General features: G+C 60.2%; 1 protein-coding gene across 2 annotated transcripts in view; it reads right to left on the reverse strand.

Annotated features, from left to right (window-relative positions):
• Window positions 1–12,168: 12,168 nt before the first annotated feature.
• The window catches only part of Septin5 (septin 5), an 8,167-nt gene continuing 3,343 nt past the window's right edge, over window positions 12,169–16,992 (reverse strand). Inside the window, exons 1-11 of one of the 2 annotated variants that reach the window (XM_010620714.2) lie at window positions 16,671–16,985; window positions 15,902–15,998; window positions 15,704–15,790; window positions 15,331–15,454; window positions 15,087–15,221; window positions 14,874–14,991; window positions 14,695–14,796; window positions 13,886–13,982; window positions 13,666–13,801; window positions 13,272–13,374; window positions 12,169–13,129 (exon numbers count right to left, since the gene is read on the reverse strand). In XM_010620714.2, coding sequence (XP_010619016.1) covers window positions 13,073–13,129; window positions 13,272–13,374; window positions 13,666–13,801; window positions 13,886–13,982; window positions 14,695–14,796; window positions 14,874–14,991; window positions 15,087–15,221; window positions 15,331–15,454; window positions 15,704–15,790; window positions 15,902–15,998; window positions 16,671–16,751 — 1,137 coding nt within the window. In that variant the 5' untranslated portion in view covers window positions 16,752–16,985 and the 3' untranslated portion in view covers window positions 12,169–13,072. Of the gene's footprint in view, window positions 13,130–13,271; window positions 13,375–13,665; window positions 13,802–13,885; window positions 13,983–14,694; window positions 14,797–14,873; window positions 14,992–15,086; window positions 15,222–15,330; window positions 15,455–15,703; window positions 15,791–15,901; window positions 15,999–16,670; window positions 16,986–16,992 lie in introns of those variants that run through there. The other variant, XM_010620715.1, reaches the window with a different exon arrangement.

The raw sequence follows: 16,992 nt of genomic DNA on the forward strand, positions 1-16,992 counted from the left end.
ATTTTCCTGCCTTGGGGGGTGGGGCTCCCGACAAGGAGCTGCCTCTCCCCTCCCCCTCCAGCTGTCCCCACGGTGTGGGGGGGTGGGGGGACAGGAGTAGTGGAGGGGACCTATGGAGGTGATTCCCACATCCCCTGGAGCTTTGCTTCCTCAGGCCTCTAGGCCCTGCCAGTTGCTCACAGGGACCCCTCCAAACCCCTGAGATGGGTCTGAGGACCTCCAAGCACCCCACTTCCCCTTAGCCTGCTGAAGGCTGGTCTGACTCCTGTCTGTGACCTGGGCAGGCAGGGCTCGGGAACGTTTTAGAGGAATGCATGAGCCCCTGTCCCTGGGGTCACGCAATTCAAGCAGACCCCTGACCATGTCCCAAGGGGCTGTCCATGAGTCCTCCTACTTCTTAGGATCCAGGGTCTCAGACCCTGGCCAGGGTGCTTGCTATGGTATTGTGGTCAGCAACGGAGGTCTGGGTGGCATGGGGCCGCCCCGCGTCTAGAGGTAGACCCCAGACCTTTCTGTCTACCTTGGGTATCCCCAAGAGGAAGGGAAGGGGGTTGGGCGAGGAGGGGGTGCACTCAGGCTTGACCTCATGACCCCCCAGCTGAGCACGGGGCCAGACCCGGAAGCCACCCTCCCACCGGATAATCGATGGTCTGCAGGCTGCCGAGGCTAGAGGAGGGTCCAGAGCCCTGTCAGAAATTCCGCCTGACGATGACCACATGGACCGCTGCTCAGGCCAGGCCCCGCTCGGCTACCCTGCCTTCCCCCCACCCAGGTCCACCGGTCACCTTTGCCTCGGCTCCTCTGGCCACGGTGGGCGCTCGCTACTCCGCATTTGCCAGTGGAGAATGCAGGGCCACGCCCTAGCACCCTGCCCCAGCCAGTGCTCAGACCTGGCATCCTGGGCTGGCACCGCCGAGGGCGGCCTGCGAACATGGGGACCAACTTGACAGAGGGGTGGCAAGTGCAGAGGCCGAGAGCTGGTAGGGCCCACAGCAGCCTCAGCCTCACTCCGGGAAATACTCCTGAGGACCGGGTAGGGGCCCAAGGGCACCCACAGACAGGCCGAAGTCAAACCAGATGGGCCGGGGCCACGGGGCAGGCGGGCCATTCGTCACCGTTATCGCCCGCCGCCGAAATCACAAACACATTTTTAAGTGAAGGACTGGCTGCCACTGGCCTGCGGGCCCTGATGCCGCCCAGCTGTGGCCACAGTGGGCGGGGTGCTGAGGGAGGAATGCCTGTGGCTCTGGGCCCCGTACCCCTAGGTTGTATGTGGGGTCTTTGGCAGCGGGCGTGGGGTTCTGGGTGGGGCTCGTGACGCAGTGGTCGTTTATGAATGGGGCTGGGGGCAGAGACCCAGAATGAGAGGCCACGATACAGAGAGATGGAGACGGACACCGGGAACCTGGTGCCTGCTGTCAGAGCCGCTCCCACCGCGGCCCCTCACGGTAGTACGGGCACCGCCAGGCAGGCGAGCCAGGGCTCTGTGGCCGTGGCCTCGCTCCCCCCGCAGCCTGGCTGTGCAGTGCGCTCAGGGCCCTGCAAGCCTGTGGGGTGCCCCTGGCCTTCCCTCAGGGCATGCAGGTGATGTCCCAGGAGCCACATGCAGGTCCTGCCCAGCACCCTGGATCCCGGGCAGGTCCTTGAGGGGTGGGGCTGCCGGGAGAAATGGCCTGTGACGGGAGTCCCTGGCGGGAAAAGCAAACAGTGTCAGTGGCTAATGAGCAGGAACCGGGCCTGGGGCCGTGGGCCCAGGGAGGGTACGGCCATCGCTCATCCTGACAGCAGGCGGTGTGGGGTGGGCTGGGGACCAGAGGTGAGGGGGAGTCTGAGACCGGCAGAGGGTCCCCTGGAGACCCGACCCTTCGCACAGACAGACAGACAGACAGACAGACAGGGGAGGGAGCCAGAACCCCCCGCAGCTAGGGCCCTAACGGGACCTGACTTGCTCTGTCATCTCCCCTCCAACCCTGGGGCCCTCGGTAGCCCCACCCCCACCCAGGCTTTGAGAACAGAGGATGTTGTCCAGGGAGGGGTCGAGCCTAGGAGCCCTACCTTGCACGGGGTGGGAGTGGGGATTCTGTCTCCAGGCCTCTTGTACGCCTGCCCTACATGGCCTTGAGCCTCTGCACCTTCCTGAGCCTCAGGTCCCTCATTACCAGGCAGAGGAGGGCAGGTGTGCTGGGGCTGTCGTGCCCCGACTGGATCAGCCCGGCTCCTTCTCTCTGTGCACAGACCCAGGCACCCTCCAGCCCCACTTCCTCACCGTCTTCCCCTGATGCACAGTGCTCCCAGCAAGCTTAGCAGCACAGTGAGTGGCTCGCACCTCAGAAAGCAGTCCTCCACAAACCCCGCCCCTGCTGGCACCATCTCACAGGTGGGAAGACCAGGAGCGCAGCGGCCAAGTCAGGAGGACTGGTCCACCCGAGGCCGCCTCTCGGCCGCTCTGCCTTGGGCGAGCGTGCAGCCCCCGTACCCTCAGCCCTTGCCCAGGCACAGCTGGCCTGGCTCCTGGCTTCCTGCAGGCCCCAAACACCCTAAAATTGTAATTTCTGAGCAAGGCGAAGCCTTCCTGAGCCCCTCTGGCCCCAGCCCTCGCCACTGCAGCAACACGACAGGGCAGCGAGCGGAGTGGCCCAGAGATGCCTGCCTACCGATGTCCCAGCTCCTGTCCTGCCCCGCCGGGAGGTGCAGCCATAAATTCACACCGCCAGCCGCCCTTGGGATAAATGTGTCATCGACCACACGATTTACGAGCACACCCCTGGCCTGCGAGGCAGAGAAAACAAGAGTCTGTGTACACATGGCACGGCGGCAGGAAGGGGCGGAGCGGGTGGCAGGGCACGAGAACACAGGAGGTGTGAGGACACGGCGCGCGTGGTCCTGGGGGTGCGGGCGTGTGGACACTCGCAGGATGCACTTGGGGCAGCAGCAAGTCCGTGGAAGGCACGTGGACACAGATGCAGGCTCGGGGGAGTGGAGACAGACTCACAAGGGGAGGGGTTCCTCTCTGATACCCCCAGGCATACACACCCAGTGTGGTACTCACACACACACACACACACACACACGCACACACACACACGTCAGAAGGTGGCCCAGCACACTGGGGGACACTCAAGAGGCTTTGCTACTTAGAGCTTTTGCAGCTAGCTGCTGGTCCCCTCACCCTGGAGGTGAGATCTCTCCCAGGGAAGGAGACCCTTGGAACGCATGTGTGTGCATGCGTGTGCATGCGTGTGCAATGCAGGATCTCCACCCACCCCAGACAAGCTGTGAAGAGCCCAAGAAGCACCTGGGGACCCTGCATGAGGACGCCAAGGCTGAGGCAGAGTCCAGCATGGACGCCACCATGTTTGAGGAGGACGGGGGCGTGTCAGGACACACGGATATGCAGGAACAAGGGATGGGTGATCCCCCAGCCCTGTTTGGGGTCTCACCTGCTTTGAGGCTTGACCAGCCCTGCTCCTGAGGCCTCGGGGGAGCCTGACAGGCAAGCCTTACCAGCCACCGAACACCACCGCCCAGGAGGCAGGGCTGTAATGCAGCCTGTCTCTTCCTCGACATCTATGCCCGCTGCCTATCTTGCCCGCCAGGACGAGGAGCAGTTGAAGGCTTGCAGCTCTGGTGGTGCCGAGAGAACTCCATCCTGCTGCCTGGGGAACCAATCCAAGTATGGGAGCCCATGCCAGAAAAGCTGGGAGGATGGCAGAACGCACTCGGGAAGACTCAGAGAGAGAGAGAGAGAGACTCTGGGAGGAGTAGGAGGACTCTGGGGGAGCATTTGGGGAGGACCCACTACAGCATGAAGTATAGCCGGGACTCAGGGTGATGAGCCCCAGCTGAGTGCATGCTGGTGAGTCTCAGTAATGACAGTCCTCCCCGGGGGACCTGGGGATAGGTCCCATGCTCTAGGTTGTGCTACAAGAGGCTTAGGGGTGGGGTCCTCTGGGATGATTTTGGCAGCAGTAGGTCCCCAGTCCACAGAGGGATTGACCAATGTCTCAGAGACTGCTGAAGATGTTCCCCAAAAGGGAAGATGAGGATCACTGAGCCCCGGACTAGGACCACAGGACAGGCACCTGTATAGCACAGATTGGCTCAGCAGGCACTCCTGAGACCAGAGACAATAAGGAAATGGATCTGTAGATCAGGAGCGAGAGGCCAAAGAACTGTAGAGACCCACAAAATGAAAGCCCCCCCGCCGGTGGGATCCCGGAACAGGGGGTTCCGAAGTAAGCGTTTAGTGTCAGGAAAGGCCCTGGGCGTCCACTCACAGGTCTGTCCCCACTTCTGTCTATGGAATGTTGCTGGGAGCTGGATGTGGTGGTGCACACCTGTCATCCCAGCTACTTGGGAGGCTGAGGTAGGAAGATTATAAACCCAAGGCCAACATAGGCAACTTACTGAGGCCCTGTCTTAAAATTTTTTAAAAAGGCTGGGAGTATAGATCTGCGGTAGGATGCTTGCTTGCCTAGTATGAGCGAGGGCCTAGGTTTGATGTTCAGTACCACCAAAACAAAACAACACCAACAAAAAGAACGTGGATGGTCTCCTGGGTTGCCTTGTTTCAGGATGGCCACATCCAGGGCTTCAGTCCCCTCTCACCTGCAATGCTAGTTCTTTCCCAGGCTGCCCTGTCAGATACATTCCCAGAAGAAGGCAACACAGTCCATAAGGAGCACCCTTAGTGGGCCAGAGGATACAGATGGGCTGGATAGGGCTCCAACCCCAGCCTCTTCCTTGGCATCTGCAAAGACTGGTTGGTATTTTTCACAAGCATCTTCAAATTAAAAAAAAAAAGCAGAGAAAAGCCCCCCCCCCATTCTAATCATATCTATAGATTTCCATGCAGTCTTGGACAGAGTTCTACCTTTGGTAAGCACCTCCTTGGAGCTCCTCCTTCTGCCCGGGACACCCCAGATGAAGTTTCCCTGGGGTATAACTGGGCAGAGGCCTTGGGCTACTCCATAGGCCATTGCTGCCCAGGGACCCTCGTTCTCACGTCATTGGACCCTCTAGTCCCCAACCGTGGCCTTCATTGGGTAGGCATACTGGCTCTACCCATCCCACCCAAGGAAGAAAAGCAGCTGCATGGGGAGCCTGTGTCCCAGTGGTCATCAGACAGAGCAGTCAGGGTCCCCTTCTAGCTCCTCTGAAAGTTCCTTTACCCACGTGGGGTGCAGTGACCTTGTGGGGCTGACCCTGGGGCCCATTGTGAGCCATACCTGGGAGGGGGAGGCTGGCTCCTGCTCGGGGTGCCCTAGCACCATCTTCCTGGGCCGCATGTGGACCTGCCAAGCTCAGAGCCCCTTGATTTGTCTGACCACTTAAACAGCCAGAGCCACGGGCAACCTTAGGGACCTCAGAGCTAGCTCCCTCCCCGGAGGGCTGGCGGCAGGGAGGGGCCAGGAGGCCTCTACTGGGTAAGGATTTGGGACTGAGGGGCCTGAATTCCCAGTCCTCAACCCTTCTGCCTATGCCCTTGCTGTGCCTTTCCCTGAGATATCACCAGTGCCTGACTTGAGGGTTTGCTTTAACACTCAAGGAGATCCTCCACGTGACTAGGTCTAAGCCAGCACACGGGATACTTGGTGCCTCTCTCAAGCAGTGCCAGGAGCTCTGAGGTCTTTCTAGAAAAGAAAATGCCCCACACCCTTCTCTCTAGCTTTACCACTCCTTGATACAAGCACAAGCGATTCCACAGCAGGCATTCGTGACCCCCTGTGTACAAGTGGCCTTAACTCTACCATGTGGGTCCTGAGGGGTTGCCTGCAGGGTAAATCTTAGACAGGGATTGCTGAGGACAGCCCTGCTGAGATCAGGGGTCCTGGCGTTGGTGGCATCGAGCGTACAATGCAGGTCCTGGGAATCATCCCAGGGGCTCTCTCAAACCCTTCTCACTGGGTACTGATGTCACACCTGCCCTGTGTAAGTGGGGGGGGTACTTAAACCTGGGGGGCCCACCTGGCTCATCTCTCAGCACCTTTTGTCCAACCAGCCCTCACCACCCTAGGGGGAGGTGACAGGAAGGCAGGACAGAAGGAGGTATGGATAGCATTTCCCTTTGGCAGAATGTTGTTGTAGTCAGGGTTTGCAAGGGAATAGTTCCAATACAGGACACATAATTTATAGGATTATTTTATAATATTCACCCAGAAAGTCAAATGCAGAGGAGTGCAAGAGATCTGTCCACACGCTAGAGACCCGAGGAATCCAGCTAAAGGCCCAGAGCCCAAGGCAATGTCCTCCATGAAGCCAGCCGGAGGCCTAGAGCCCAGGGCAATTTCTCACGCAAGTTCATATCTGTACTGGGAAGGCCCAAAGGCTAGCAGTGGAAGCTAGAAAGTCTGCACTGGCGGAGTAAAGGGTCTGTACCACCAGGCTGAAGGATCTGCACTGGAGCCAGGAAGTGATGCTCAAGGAGAAGACCAGAGCTCCCTGACGGCAGCCATCCCTGGTGACAGCGAGGACCCCAGATCCTCTGACGTGAGAACAGCCAAGTTCGTCAGGAAAACCAGGTGCAGTGAGCGTCTTCAGGAAAATCAACAGCATACAATCTTCCCTCCGGTTCTCCCTTTATGCCTTGACAACAACCCTCTTCCATGCCCAGGACCGCACTGACTCAGTTCAGCGGGCCTTCCAACTTGACCATTAATTAAGCCACCAGCAGAGTGAATCTCCAGTGAGGGCTTCATTGGGAAGGACCTGCTGACCCGCAGTTCCCGAGGGCCCAGCGACAGGCCAGTTCTGACGGGTTCTACTCATGAGGACGCATCGCTCCCTTGAAGGCAGTTCCTGTGGGAGCAGAGGCCGAGGAGCTGTGGATCCAGTGCAGACAGCCCTGGGCGTAGATGGCTGGAGGCCAGTTGACTGTGCCAGTGCAAAAGAGGGGGCTGGGGGCCCCTGGAGGGCTGTTGGAGAGGGAGGGGCACAGCCAAGGCCAGGCCTAGTCACCAGGTTCAGTGACCCTGAAGACCCTCACCCTGCCTGGGGGAGTGCTTCCCGAGTGCCCCCTGCTGATTTATGGGCCTCCCAGGGGAGCTGGAGTTAAGCCTGAAGACCCGGCTCCCTCCTCCTCCACCTCCCCTTGGGGTCAGCCCTGGTGGGGGTGGCTCTCAGCTGGTTTCCAGATGGGCTTTGTGGAGGGGGTACCTTGGCAGAGGAGGTCAGACACCCCAGTAAGGGCCTGGGCGTCCCCTGGCCTCTGTCTCTCTATCTCCCTCCCGCCTCCTGTCTCTGTCTCAGGCCTTGTCTCTGTCACACACCGCCTCGCAGCCCCTCTTCCCCGCTGCTTGGCCCTGGTGATTTATCACCAGCCGCCTGTCCTCCATCGGAAACGCCGGGGGTGGGCGCAGACGGTGCGGTGAGCTATGGGCCCCCAGGGCTCCGCCACCCACCCCAATGTTGTTGCTCTGTCTGGGCAGCGGGTGCGATCCCCCACCACGTGACCTAGACTCGGGCCCCCCACACCTTCCCAGGCCTCCTCCACGGGGCCCCAGGCAGGTCAGCCCAGCTCAGAGGCGTCCCCGGGCTGGCGCGGGCCCGACGAGGCACCCGAGGTCAGCCTGGTCCCTAAGGTGCCGAAGCCACGTCCTGGGCTGCCCTTGCGGTTGCCGTTCGCCCTCGACGCGGTGCACACAGCAAGGATCCAGTCAGTGTTTGCGGAGCGAACACCAGCGAGGCGGAGGAGCACCGGGCAGCCCCGCCCCCGCGCCCGGCGGAAGAGGTCCCTTATCTCGGGCTGATGGGCTGTCACTGCGCCCGCGAGGGAGGGAGAGGAGCGGCCCTGCTCGCCCACTCCCCGTCTGTCAGTGGCCGCGCGTCGCCCGCTCGCAACCTCCCGATGGGGCACCCTGCCCGCCCCGCTGGCTGCCGTCCTCTGCAGCACGCACGTCCCCTAGCTCCCGGTCTGTTTCTCAGAGGCCGCTGGCTGCCTGCACCCCTCGAGCCCATCCCGGCCTGCGCCCGGCCCTTTGCCGGAGTTTTACGCGAGCCGCGAGCGCCCTCTGGTGCGTCCCCAGGGTCGCACCGCGGGAGGGGAGGACAGCACCTTGAGCTAGGCGGGGAGAGGGCCAGAGCCCCCAGCCACTTCACACTGACGAGGTAGACAGAGGCTTTCCTTGGGATGTCCTGGCTGTGTCTACTCCGGGGCTGCGTTTCCGCTTGCTGGTCAGTTGCTTGCTGTCCAGCTGGGCGCCGACACCAGAGGTAGACGCAGACCTAGGCACAGGGCCCCGTGTCGGGGGGGGACAGAAGAGGAAGGAGGGCGCGGGGCGGGGATGCTGACTGGGGAAGGGGTGCAGGGCCTGGCTGGTGAGACAGGTGCGCTGAGGTCTGGGCCTCCATCTAAGGTGTCCAGGGAGGCCGCCCGGGCGGTGTGCTGTGGTCCCTTTGGACTCTTGCACTGCAGAGCTTCCCTAAGGCCTGGAAGTGTGAGACTCCCTAGTTTGTGCTGGTCTGAGAGGAGTCTGAGGCCACAGAGGGCAACAGCAGGTCAGTGAGCAGGAGGTCTTGGGGCAGGTGTGTTGTCTGTAAGGTGGCAGACACGCTGGGGCAGGGGCTAGGAGGAGGATATACAGCTGTCCTCCCTGGTAGGCCATTTGGGGGCACTGAGCTGGGACCATCCACTTCCCCTAACTCTTTGGAAGTTGTGACCCCAGGCTCAGTATGCGGGAAGGTCAGTGCAGGGTCAGGAGTTGCGACTGGGAGCTCCTCGTCCATTGGAGGAGGACAGTGAGCGAGGCAGGCTGTGTCCCCAGCCCTGTGGTCAGTGCCCTGGCATCAGCCAGTCCACACCATGCGGTACACCTAGAGGAATGGGGAGTTCGCTGCCCCACTGGTCAGTACACAAGACTTCTTCCTTATATCTACACTGTGGTTTTAGTCTTGTTCCCCCATCAGAAAAGTCCCAGTGGCTCCAAAGCTCCTGCCCTTCAGGGCCTCCATGCCCTCCCTCTCCACCAGGCACTGGCCCTGGAGCCCTCCAGCCTTGTGAACAGAGGGCAGTGGGCCTGGGTTCCTTTCCATAGCTCCTGCTGGGGTCTCATCCCACAGCCCAGGGGGTACCTCCTTCTCAGTTTGGGGCCACCTAGAAGCCTGGGCCCACCCTTCCTAGTTTCTGCATTTTCCCCAAGGGCTTCAGCCAGCAGGAATGTGGGGACCCCAGGGACTTGACTCAACTTTGCTCTCCACGCAGCCACAGAGAGAGCTCTGGGGCTCAGTAGGGTTCCCTCTGTGGAACTTGGTTTCCTTCACAGGAAAGCAGAAGGAACAAGCCCCACCCTCCCCGCCACCACCCTGCATCATGTTCGGTGTTTAAGGAGTTGCTTGAGTACCTGGACTGCTACCTCTGACCTCCACCAGAGGTTCAGGGGGAGGTGCCAGCTACCTCTGGGGAGGGTCGGTGGGCAATTCATTTGTACAAAGAGGGCCACTGTCTCTGATGTGGCGATAAAGCCGGATGGACAACTGGACAGTTGGCTACAGCCCACAATGAGCCGGATGCCCCACACCTGCCCACAAAGGAGGGGGTGGTGATTGCCTCGCTTCTGACCAGCAGCCTCGAGATAGCATCAGCCCTATCAGAGGGCCATCCATCTTGTCCAACAAAGACCAGGACAAAAGCTATGTCAGGGACAGCCTCCCAATCTGGTCAGTGGCAGGCCCTGGCTTTCCTGTGCCTAGCCCTGAGGCTCCTCACCCTGTCCTGTTGGGAGTTCTCAGAGAACAGCCTTCATTGTTCACAGGGCCAGATGGGTGGAACCACGCCAAGGATGAGAGGGACCCTGTCCTAAGCATCCCTAAGCTGGCTCCAGCAGTGAAGGTGTCAGAGGGACACTCTGTCCTCCTTGTTGGCAACCTGTGCCAGGCACTCAGGGAAGAGTCTGAGGACCTGATTGCTGAGTGCCAGGGGCAGAACTGGGGCAGAAGACTACAGGGTCCTGAGAAGCTCCCTTGCAGCGGAGGGAGTTGGGGAAGCTTTCCTGAGGGAAGCGGCAGGGAGGGGGGACTTGTTGCAAAAGTAGGGGATCAGCAAGGGGCAGTGGTGTGAAGGGCACCGTGTGCCAGGAAAAAGAACAGCATGTGCATAGGTCTGGCTGGGAGGCAGGGCCAGTGTGTCGCAGCTCAGGAGCCTGGGGAGACGGCAGCTGTGGGGACAGTGTGAGGGCAAGGTCGTGTTCCCAGTGTGGGCTTTTAAGTCCTGCCAGAGGGGGCTGGAGCTGCTGCTGTGGATTTGGGGCGGGGACAGGAAGATCTGGTATACCTGGAGGGGCCTGGGCTGCGGAGCAGGCCGAGCACTAAGGGCCAGAGACCTTGGCATCCACTCACCTCCAGGGGATTTCCATGGCTCCCACCCTCCGGACCTCCACGCTCAGATGGGTTACAGACTCCCGAGTGTTCTCAGCATACACCCATCCCAACCTTAGTCTACTACAACTGCTCTGAAAGCTGTCCACACAGCAGGGTGACTGATAGGGGTCGCCTCAAACCCTGGGCTGTCCTTGTGGCCCCTAACTACCTCTGAGCATCCTATCTGTCTGTCTACACTGCTGTGTACATCCTCTCTGTCCACACCACCCACAGGGACCTGTGACTGTGGGGCAAGGGAGTTCACCCACTGACTTTTGCTTGCTCCGGGACAGTTTGGCTCCATGTGAAGGTACAATTAAGTCCCTTGCACGCCCCCCCGCCCGGCCTTTTCTGGGATTTGACGAGTGGGATCCCAGGTCGCTGGTGCAGACAGGTGAGCTTAGAAGGGTTTATTCAGCATGGAGTTGGGGAGGGAGGCTCCTAAGTGTTGTGCTGTAGCGGGGCGCCTCTACCCCCCAAGCGTAGAGGGTGTAGGTCGTCTCGCTCCTTACTATGGATTTGGGCCTTTGGGTCTCAGAGTCTGTGAGGCTGGGCCGAGGCCAAGGCGGGTCCAAAAGCGGGCGAGGGCTCCCCAGGTAGGGTGTCAGAGAATCTGCAGACCTAGGGTGATCAGCGCCAGCCTGCTCCCCTTAGGACTCTCCTGCCTCAGCGGGCTTGTCCACTAGCGGGGCGGCCAGCGGTAACTGGTGTGCGCGGACACAGTCTTCAAATTCACATTTTAAAATCATGTTGTACGTAACTTTTGAGCCACAATTCCTTCTATAGTTGGCTAGTTTCTAACCCAAATCATTACCTGAACAATGAAGTCAGATAAAGGAGGAAGCAGCCTTTGAATACCCCTCACTTGATACCTGCTCAATTTGTTTCATAGTCCTACTATGACCCCTTTGAGATTGATGTCACTTTATACTTTTTCCTCATTTCAGTACTTTGCCCTGGATTTGGTTTTAAATTTGTAGAACGTGTCAATGGTAGAAAAAATTCAAAGGGCACAAAGGACAGTATGGTAAAATAATTTTCTTTCTCATCCCTGAACCCTTGTAACCAAGTACCCCTACTTGTAGCTACCATTGTTGTGGGTGCATTCTTCATTAGTCTTTTTTTTTCACCCAAATACTGTATTTTCTGTAATATATCTTGGGGAATGTTCCATTTTAGCCCCATATTGATATAATAACTACATCCATTTATGGATGTGGCATCTTTTTAGTTAACTAGTCTTATGTTGTTGAATGTTGAAGTTGTTTCCAGTCTTGCGGCTCGGCGATGCCAGCAGGAGCAGCAGTAGGCTCAGCGCCCCGCGCGGCCCTAGAAGAGAAGGGCTGAAGTGAGCGGGGGGCTGCAGGGACACCCGGGCGGCGTCCCTCCGGGCCAGGACAGCTCCCGAGGCCCGTAGCCTCTCCACTCGAACCCTGTGTGCTGGCCGAAATTTCCCAACCCGGTCCAACCCTTTCTCTACTATGCCAGGGTGACCAAAACGCCTCCTAACCCACGTCTGCCCAGGAAGCAGCAGGCCTGACCCCAGACTCACGGGGGGCCATGGCGAGAGGTCGGTGGCTCGGCTTGTTCTGGAGCGGGAGGCGTCGGACACAGAGCCAGCCAGCCCGCTCCTCACAGGCCCCGAAAGCCCGCCGGCCCAGACCACAGTGCTGCCTCCGGGCCAGAAATAACTCGCAGGCCGGCGCACCCGCGCTGCAGCCCCAGATAGGGTGCTATCGCAGGGGCCCGCCGGCCGCCTGGGCTTCCGCCCCCACCCACTCCCCGGGGCGCACGAAGCACTCGGACACCGGCAGCGACATATACCAACATTGTTCTCCTGTCACCAGGACAGGAAGTGGCATTCACAACTGAACAAAACGGAGGTGTGTGTAGGGTGGCGGGATCATGCGGGTGGAGAGATGGAGGAGGCTGTGGGCCCGAGACCCCAGCTGTTGGAGAGGGCACCCCAAGCATGGGCAGGGAACAGCCGCCTGGGCCTGAGGGTTGCCAGGGGTGGCCTGCTGCCCACACTGCCCCTAGGTCTCTCCAGGTTTGCTGGAGGTGGTGGGGACGGGGCTGGCCTGCTTTGGCTGCGGGCCTTACCCTCCTCAACGGCAGCCTGCTAGTCGGGTGCCTTCCCAGCTGCCTGCTCTAGCCTCCAGTGTGGGCGACCAGTTAGGGTGAGAGAAGACCTAGCCCACCTTGCACAAGTAGGGTGTCGGCACACACCGGGTGACTCACAGCAACAGGCACAAGAGGGCTCCTAAATTTGCTCTGTGGCACAGGGCTGGGGAAATGGGCCCGGCCCCTTCCCCTCCTCTGCCTTAGTTGACCCCCTTGCCAGTGCAGGGCTTGGAGCCGGGGTGCTCTGACCTTCTTGGGAAGGGAAATCTAGGAAGTTGTGTCAGACTTGGCTCCTACTCCCCCAAGGCCAGAGGGGGCTGGTATTCTGGGGAGGAGCTGTTGTCTAGGCCCCTAGGGAACAGATACGAATGACCTGGAGAGGCTGATGCTGAGAATAAATTAGGGTGGTAAGGGGTCGTGGCTCCACGTCTCTGGGTTGGGAAGAGTCCCGTCAGGGCCACTCTGGGTTTAGGGTTGGGTCCAGGCCCCTCTGAGATCCAAGTGAATCCAGGGTGGAGTCCAGGCCAGTTTGGGGTCCAGGGGTGGGAGAGGCCAGTGGGTGGTCTCTCCCTGGCGACTGGGGCTGAAGCAGCAGTCACTGGTCCTGCATTTGCTGCTTCATCTTCTGCAACATCTCTTGCATTCTCCGTAGCTGGGGATGGGGACAAGGGTGGTTGGCGTGAGAAGGGCGGCTGGAGAGGCCTGGCCCCACCCGTCCCCTAGAGGCCACACCCAGCCCTGGCCACGCCCCGTCAACCCAGCCCTGACTCCACCCCCACCAGCGGCCCACCGACCTCCTCGTCCTTCATCCTGATGAGCTTCTCAGTCTCAGCGTCTGGGGTGGGCAGTGGTAGGATGGGGATGGGGCTCTCCATGCGGCTGTCCTGGGTCAGTTTGCTGTCGGGGAGAGACGGGGGACGACGAGAGGCTCAGAGTGGCCGGCTGGGGCATGCCTGATGACAGACTCTGCCGGCCAAAGGCCCCAGGTCTGACTCTGGGAGACCAGGCACTGTACCTCCGATTTGGAGACTGGAATAAAGTAAAAGGCCCCATCTGACTCTGGGAGACCAGGCACTGTACCTCCGATTTGGAGACTGGAATAAAGTTAGGTCTGGGCGAGGAGGGCATGCCAACCCGCTAAGAGGCCCAGGGCAGAATGGGCTTCTGAGCGGCCTGCGGGCCACCCACCTGGTCATCTGCTGGATGCAGTGCGCACGGTAGTTCTCATAGTGCACGTCGCAGGTCACGTCCTTGAGGTCGTGCATGTGAGTGCGAATCAGCATGTTGCGAAGCTTCACGAAGTCGCAGTGCGCCTGATTCTCCACTGTGGGGCAGGAATGCGCTGTGGGTGGGCGCCACCAGGGGGAGCCTTCCCATCTGGTTCCTGGTGCCCCAGCCCTCAACTCACCCTCTACGATCCCCCAGGGGTACAGTCGCCCCCGGACTCGCTGCCCTTTGGCTTCCACCACCGTGTTGCTGCCGATAACAGCAAAGGGAGCACTCTCCTGAGGGGGCGGGGAGCAAAGGCCCAGTCGGGTAAGTGTGGGCAGGGCGGCTGGAGAGGGTGTGGGGGTCAGCACGGGGCCTCCCTTCCAGAATCTCCATCACCAAGACCCGCTGCCCAGAGATCCTGGCATCATCTGTCTTCTGGCCTCTCGGCTGCCCACTGAAGCCGGATCCTGTGCAGCTCATACCCTTAGACCTGTCAGGCTGTGCCTAGCAGGTCACCTCCCTTCAGATTCCTTCTCCCTATCAAGAACCACCTAACTTGCTCCCCTCTTTCTCTCAAGAGCTGAGAGCATGCCCGTGGTGCCTGTTCCTGGCTTGGGACTCCTAGTTACCACTCTAACTGCGGGGCGCCCAAAGTCACCACCTCTGTAGCTCAGGACCGTGGAAGCCGTGGCATGCCTCAGTCCCGCGGCTGCTGGACTAGCAGATAACCCATGCAAAACACATCAGGGTGGCTCAGGCAACGGCTCCACGACGCACTAAGCAGGTACGTGAGGCCCCAGTGACGCACACAGGCCAGGCAGGGATTTGGGTCACCTTTACCCTCCGGCCTTAGCTGATGGGGTACAGGTCCCTCACCGTCAGGACAAAGGACTTCTGACCGCAAGAGGTCAGACCTGGGTGCTCAGCCCTGTGTGAATGGGTCCCATGTGGCCTCTGGTTCTGTCCCTGGCCACTCCCACCCTCCCCCACCTGGCTTCAGGTCACCTTTAGTTCCCGATCCTGCTGCTTAAAGTCCTCATCCTCATCCGAGTCACATTCTGGGAACTGGTACACATGGATCCCGAACTTGTCGATCTCCTCCCGGATCTGCAGGGGTAGAACAAGGGCTGTCAGATTTGGGGCTGGCTCGACACCCCTGGTACCCTGTGCCACAGCAGGCTCACCCGTTCCTTCAGCTTCCGGGTCTCGCTGGGCACCAGGCAGTCAGCTTTGGCAATGAGTGGCACAATGTTCACCTTCTCGTGCAGAGCCTTCATGAAACCCACATCCACTGGCCGCAGTCTGCAGGGATGGGGAGAGCACGGTCAGGGGAGGTGGTGGCACAGGCACAGGCACAACCACAAGGCCACTCAGCAAGGGGGTGAACAGCCACATACCCATGCCCAAACGGGGAGATGAAGTACAGGCAGCAGTGCACCCGGTTGTCCTGGATGTTCTTGCGGTTGAGGCCGCTCTCGTCCCGGAAATACTGTTCGAACTGCTGGTCCACGTAATCACTGATAGGCTTCCAGCTGCGGGGCGGGGGGGTAGAGCGTGCGGCCGGTTGTGAGGCTGCCCGCTGGCCAGGGAGGCCGGAGCTGGCTGGGGCAGGGACCCATTTCCCAGCTAGCCTTTCCTCACCATTCAGAATTGTTGACAGCATCCCCAAAGCCTGGTGTATCCACAATGGTGAGCTTCAACTTGACTCCCTTCTCTTCAATGTCTACTGTGTGCTTCAGGATCTCTACTGTCTGGTTGATGCGTTCTACAGGGAACAAGAGGAAGGCATTTGTTTTGAAGGCCTGTCCAAGCCCCAAAGCCAGGATCCTTGTCCTCACCCATCCCAGTACCTTGCCCCTGGGTATACAGCCTGTGATCTAGGCCACTTCTTCTGGACCCTGAATAGGGGCCCACACCATGAGAAGAAAGGGGGCTGAACTTGGAAGGGTCCCCTTTAGGAGCTCCTATGGAAGGAGCTGGTGGACTGGTGCCAGGACACATAGAGGCCACTTACCTTCAGCACTCAGCAGCTTTCTGTCTTTGTACAGGTCAGTCAGGAAGAGGCTGTGGACCAGCGTGGACTTCCCCAGGCCCGACTCACCTAGCCACGAGTACAGTGTGGGGGCTGGGTTAGGTCTGGGCCCCCCTCAACTGAACTTGGCTGGTCAGTGGCCCCGGCCATTCCACCCACTCACCAGCCTGGCCCACTCACCAGCCACCATGAGCGTGAAGTCAAAGCCCTTCTTCACCGATTTTCTATGTACCTGGTTGGGCAGTGTGGCGAAGCCCACGTACTGCTTGTCGATATCCTGGGGGCGGCAGTGAGGCGGGTCAGGGGCATACTAGGGTTCCACTGCAACAGCCCAGTGCCCTATCCCCTACCTGGCTCTGGAGGGGGGAGCAGCAGACGGTAACCCCCAAGAGTATGGCATTTCACTGGCAAAAACGGGATGAGGGCTTGTAGACAAAAGCTTAGAGGTGGGAAAACAGGTGAGGGGGTGGCAGGAGAAGGCAACACTGTGCCAGCCTCAGCCAGGGGCTTTCAAGGACCCAAAACTGTGTGTGGTAGGCCACAGCAGGCACAGGCCATGTCCTCCCTTCTGGGCGGAAGGCACCAGGACTGAGACTCTTAAAACACACTCAGAAGCCTCCATAGGCAAGAGAAACCTAGGCCTCATCACTAACCCTCCCCAGAGTACACAGGGTGGGAGGCCCGCCTGGCCCCAGTCCAGTCCTGGGGGGGGCAGCTGCAGCGGCGGCGGCGGCGAGCAGGGGCTATTTATAGACAGTGGAGCTCAGCCGCTCCCCACTACAGGGTACCAGAGCCCCCCCTCAAAGATCTTTGGCCCTGCGGCCCCTGCCCCGTCCCCTGTCCCGCGGATTCTGGCCCGGCACGGGTGCACATACCGACCCACCTTCCACCCTTTCTACGCGCGCGCGCACACACACACACACACACACACACACACACACACACACACCTTGAGCCGCCTCTGGGCCTGGGTCCGTGGTGACAGCAGCTGCTCCACCAGGCGGTCCTGGGGCGCTGCCAGAGAGTCCATCGCCGCGACTCTTGAGACCCTTCCAGGCACGTTAGGACCCCCCAGACTGAGGCAGGCCAACCCGAGCCGGGCGCTCGCGAGACTTACGCGCAGTACAGCTTTTAATCCCTGCTCTCTCCCCAGTTTTTCGGACAAGGGAACCGAAGTCTAGAGCAGGGACGTCGCCGACCTGGGGGACAGCCGGCCCCAGAGGCCATCCGAGCCATGCCCCCGCCTCTGCGGGCCCGCCCGGAGCTGGCGG

This window comes from Fukomys damarensis, unplaced genomic scaffold, assembly GCF_012274545.1.
Source record: "Fukomys damarensis isolate Sample0158 unplaced genomic scaffold, DMR_v1.0_HiC HiC_scaffold_34, whole genome shotgun sequence".
Taxonomy (NCBI): Eukaryota; Metazoa; Chordata; class Mammalia; order Rodentia; family Bathyergidae; genus Fukomys; species Fukomys damarensis.